The 3902-nt window shown below is 47.5% G+C and overlaps 1 protein-coding gene across 1 annotated transcript in view; it reads left to right on the top strand.

Annotated features, from left to right (window-relative positions):
* The window catches only part of LOC116849514 (protein CEPU-1-like), a 35234-nt gene that overhangs the window by 6767 nt on the left and 24565 nt on the right, over nt 1–3902 (top strand). The window contains exon 2 of the mRNA XM_032826722.1: nt 872–1041. Within this exon, the coding sequence (XP_032682613.1) occupies nt 872–1041 (170 nt within the window). The remainder of the gene's footprint in view (nt 1–871; nt 1042–3902) is intronic.

Genomic DNA, 3902 nt, shown 5'->3' with positions numbered 1-3902 from the left:
TCTCTCTCTCTCTCTCTCTCTCTCTCTCTCTCTCTCTCTCTCTCTTTCTCTTTGTGTTGCCGTGGGAATCGTTTTCTTTCCCCGTTAACGCTCGCGCGAGCGTGACATTCCGATTTTTATTCGATCTGCCTAATTAACCGGCGAACAGACAACAGACGGGAAACAATGTCGGAGCAATGTCTGCGTGAACGCCTGAGAAATTGGAGCGCGCCTCTCAGTCGACGTCTTTTGCGTCTTTCTTCAAGCATTTCTCTCATTTCCGCGGCCTGCCCTCCTCAGCTTCCTCCCTCTCTTGATAATACAAAAAGAAGAGAATACACGGACGTGACCTCCTGATTTCCCTTGAATCCCTTTAATCAGCCAAGAAATAAGAGAAAGAGAGAGAGAGAGAGAGAGAGAGAGAGAGAGAGAGAGAGAGAGGGATTTCATCAATAATAGCGTTAGACGTTAGAACGGGGCCAGCTGGAGCGCCCGCTGGATTTTTCTCGATCTTACAAGTCGCATCCCCCCTGCGCGCGACTGCATCCCCTGCACGCGAGTGCATCCCCTGCGGCTTAACACCAGAACGCCCGGGGAACTTCAATTCGCCTTTGGATGGGATGCCCGAAGGAGTCGTTTTGATTCCTCGCGATTCTGACATGTTACAACTCTCTCCGTTCCTCATTACTCGTGTGCTTCACATATAATTTGTGAAGATTTTAAGGATATAATTTAAAAAAGTCGCGAGATATTTTTTTTCCTAAACCATGGGAAACGTGGAAGTGGTGAAAGCAAGGAGAGCTTCAAGTAATCAAAGCGACTCCACCGGGCATTCTGGCGTTAAAAGTATCCTGGCACCATCCCGCTAAAATGGCATCGTGTTTGCTCGCAGTGCAAGGACCTGCCCGTTGCACGGCGGACCGCAGGATACACGAGGATCGCGCGTCGGAGCCGCTCGACCGGGGGCCGTACTTCGACGTCTCGGCCTCCCGCAACGTGACGGCTCTCGTCGGCAAAACGGCCACGCTGAACTGCCGAGTGCGGAACTTGGGCGATCGCACGGTGAGTAGAGAAGTACGAAGTGGGGAAGAAATGGGCGGAGGGTACCGTCCGGTCTGCGCTAAGAGAAAAGAATGCTTGATCCGATTAAAATTGTCATTACTTTCGGCCCCCAGCCATATTCCTTGATTGCTCCGGCACGAGAATGCTAGTGGTGACGTGCAAATGAGATTATTATCACCGACATTATGATGGAATTTGATAAGACAGAAACTGGTCCCCTCGACCATGATTTATAGTTAATTATTTCTCTGTGTGTGCGTATATTTACAGATATCGAGCATTTTTTCTCAGTGAGCGCATTACGTGGGCGAGAAGGGAAAGGACGCAATGGCGTATATTTTATCTTAAGACCGAGTAACGAGATTGAGAACGAGAATGAGACCTGCTGCGCCCTCGTTGCGCCAAGAATGCCCGATAGTATTATAATAAAGCCTGCTATTTTCCTACGGTTTATGTAGTTTCAGAATTTTAATAGCATTATCTCTCTATTTTTTTCTCTCTCTCTCTCTCTCTTTCTCCCCCACTCTCTCTCTTTCGTCAATACACAATCTGGTTGAATAGCCAATAAAGTTGAATATAACGCTATCTCGGTAATATTATACAAGTTGGCGTAGAATGCAAGGAAAAAAAGTAAATATTGGCAAGAAGAGATTTCTCTTCTTTTATCCTCGAGCTTATCTCAAGTTCCTCACGAGAGAGAGAGAGAGAGAGAGAGAGAGAGAGAGAGAGAGAGAGAGAGAGAGAGAGAAGGGAAGGGAAGGAGAGAGAGAGTAGGAAATAATTTATGAAGAATTCGCCAGGATGAAACCTCAGGAAGTATTCCTTTAGCGGGTGCTCGAAGTGCATCTAATATCGGCGGCGGAGAGCCGGTCTCGATTTTTAGCCGCTCGTAATACGCATTACAGCCCTCGCTCTCGCCTAACGCGCCCGTCCACAGCGTATCGAAATCGACTGTCAGTGGTGCAAAATATATCAGCCGTAATATTCTTGCCGGAAACTTTCGCCAGAAATGGATTGCCTCCGACCACTGCGCGAGCGCGCGGACTGAGATACAACGTTAAAAGCCAGTAGATACCCGTAACTTACTCGAGACGTGTATGTATTCTCTCGTGTCTATCAAGTTGCCTATGCCATATCTGGCCCAGAGACCGAAGGTACAACGAAGATTCTCTCCTTTCACCTCCCTCTAAGTCCTTTCTCTTTCCATCTTTTTCGTTCTCTCTCTCTCTCTCTCTCTCTCTCTCTCTTTCTCTCTCTCTCTCTCTTTTGCTCTCACTCTCGCCCTCTCGCTACGCTTTCAAATCTGGAAACTATAACGACTATCACGCGCGACTATCGCGTCCGCTTGGCAACGCACACGTGTTCCTTTCGCAAGATCGCAACGCGATTCGCATTCGCGATTTTCTGCAATTGGAGAGCAAGCGAGAGAGAGAGAGAGAGAGAGAGAGAGAGAGAGAGAGAGAGAGAAGGACAAAGAAGAAAACGCGATCACCGTCGAAACTCACGGCAACTCACGACAATTCGTGAACACGGCGGCTTCGCTCGGCACACCCTCGTTGTTCTCGCTCGTTTTCGCCACGTTGTACACGGGCGTTTTCGCCACCGTGTGTATATATGTAATAAAGTTGGCTCGTCGCGGGACACTTATGTAACGAGGTAAAACATTGCTGGCGAGGATGGACAAGACCACCGTATTTTTCTCCTCTTCTTTGATTTTTTCCCTTTTTCTCTTTTTTTTCTGTTTTCTCTCTCTCTCTCCCTCTCTCTCTCTTTCTCTCTCTATCTCCCTTTCTCTCTTTCTCTCTTTCTCTCTTTCACATTCAGCTAGCGCGGCAGAAAAATTTTCACGAGAGAAAGAGTTGGGGCGAGTGCTAGTCCCCCGTATCTTTCGCGTCTGAATTCTCGCTCACCACACGTTCGTCTCTCTATCCCGTTAACACCGTTTTTTTTTTTTTTTATATACCCCTCACCAGTATAATCCGTCTCTTTGCTGCGCCCCATGTGCGTAGATAGTTGAATTATTTTTCACAGAGAAGCAAAGAGAGAGAGAGAGAGAGAGAAAGAGAGAAATGAAGTTAGAAAAGACGAAAGAGGCGCGTGCGCGCAAAACGACGTGAAGTTTTAATGTGAAACTCGTTAAATACACCGAATGACTAATCGACGCCGGGATTATCGCAGATAATCCAACGTTTACGGATATTCGCAGAAGAAACGAGATACGTGCAATTTTCACGCGCGAGCGGTTTAATCCGCCCGCATCTCTTCTACCGCGGTTAAATTCTTTCGCCACAGCACGGAACATCACCTCGCACGCTCCAGTTTGTGACGTTACGCTTGTGACGTCATATTTCAGCCCGCCAATTGCCCGTATAGTAAAATACGCAATAGAACACGACATCACATCGCGCTCCATTTCATCAACATGACGCAACATAGTACGATATAATATGTTATAAAGCAGTATATATGAGAAGGGCGAAGTCTCTCTTTGTCATCCGCAACATAACGGTTGACATGTCTGCGGCGAAATCCTGGACGAGTCGTGATTCGGCAAAAAAAAAAGGAAAAAATGAAATACCCTCCCACACAACGCAATCCCATCTATTACCGTCATTATACGTTCGTAGATCAAAAGACAGACTTTCCGGGGCTTTCGTGATTCTTGATCTCGGCGACTCTCCGCGAGTGGCAATCTATTGTACGCCATAATCACACGTGAGGCAAGGGGGGGGGGCACGAGGGAAGCAAGAGGAATGAGGGGCAAAGAAAGAAAAGAAGAAAGTAAGGAAGAAAGTTTCGACGTTATGTGACGCGCGCTTGGCAAAAGTATTCGGAAACGCGGGGAAGCTCGGCGAAAGTTG

The sequence above is a fragment of the Odontomachus brunneus genome, unplaced genomic scaffold (genome assembly GCF_010583005.1).
Source record: "Odontomachus brunneus isolate Ranch 3 - 2012 unplaced genomic scaffold, Obru_v1 Obru_scaffold_118, whole genome shotgun sequence".
Lineage (NCBI taxonomy): Eukaryota > Metazoa > Arthropoda > Insecta > Hymenoptera > Formicidae > Odontomachus > Odontomachus brunneus.
Note: the sequence above shows the minus strand (reverse complement) of the source record. Positions and strands in the feature narration are given on the sequence as shown.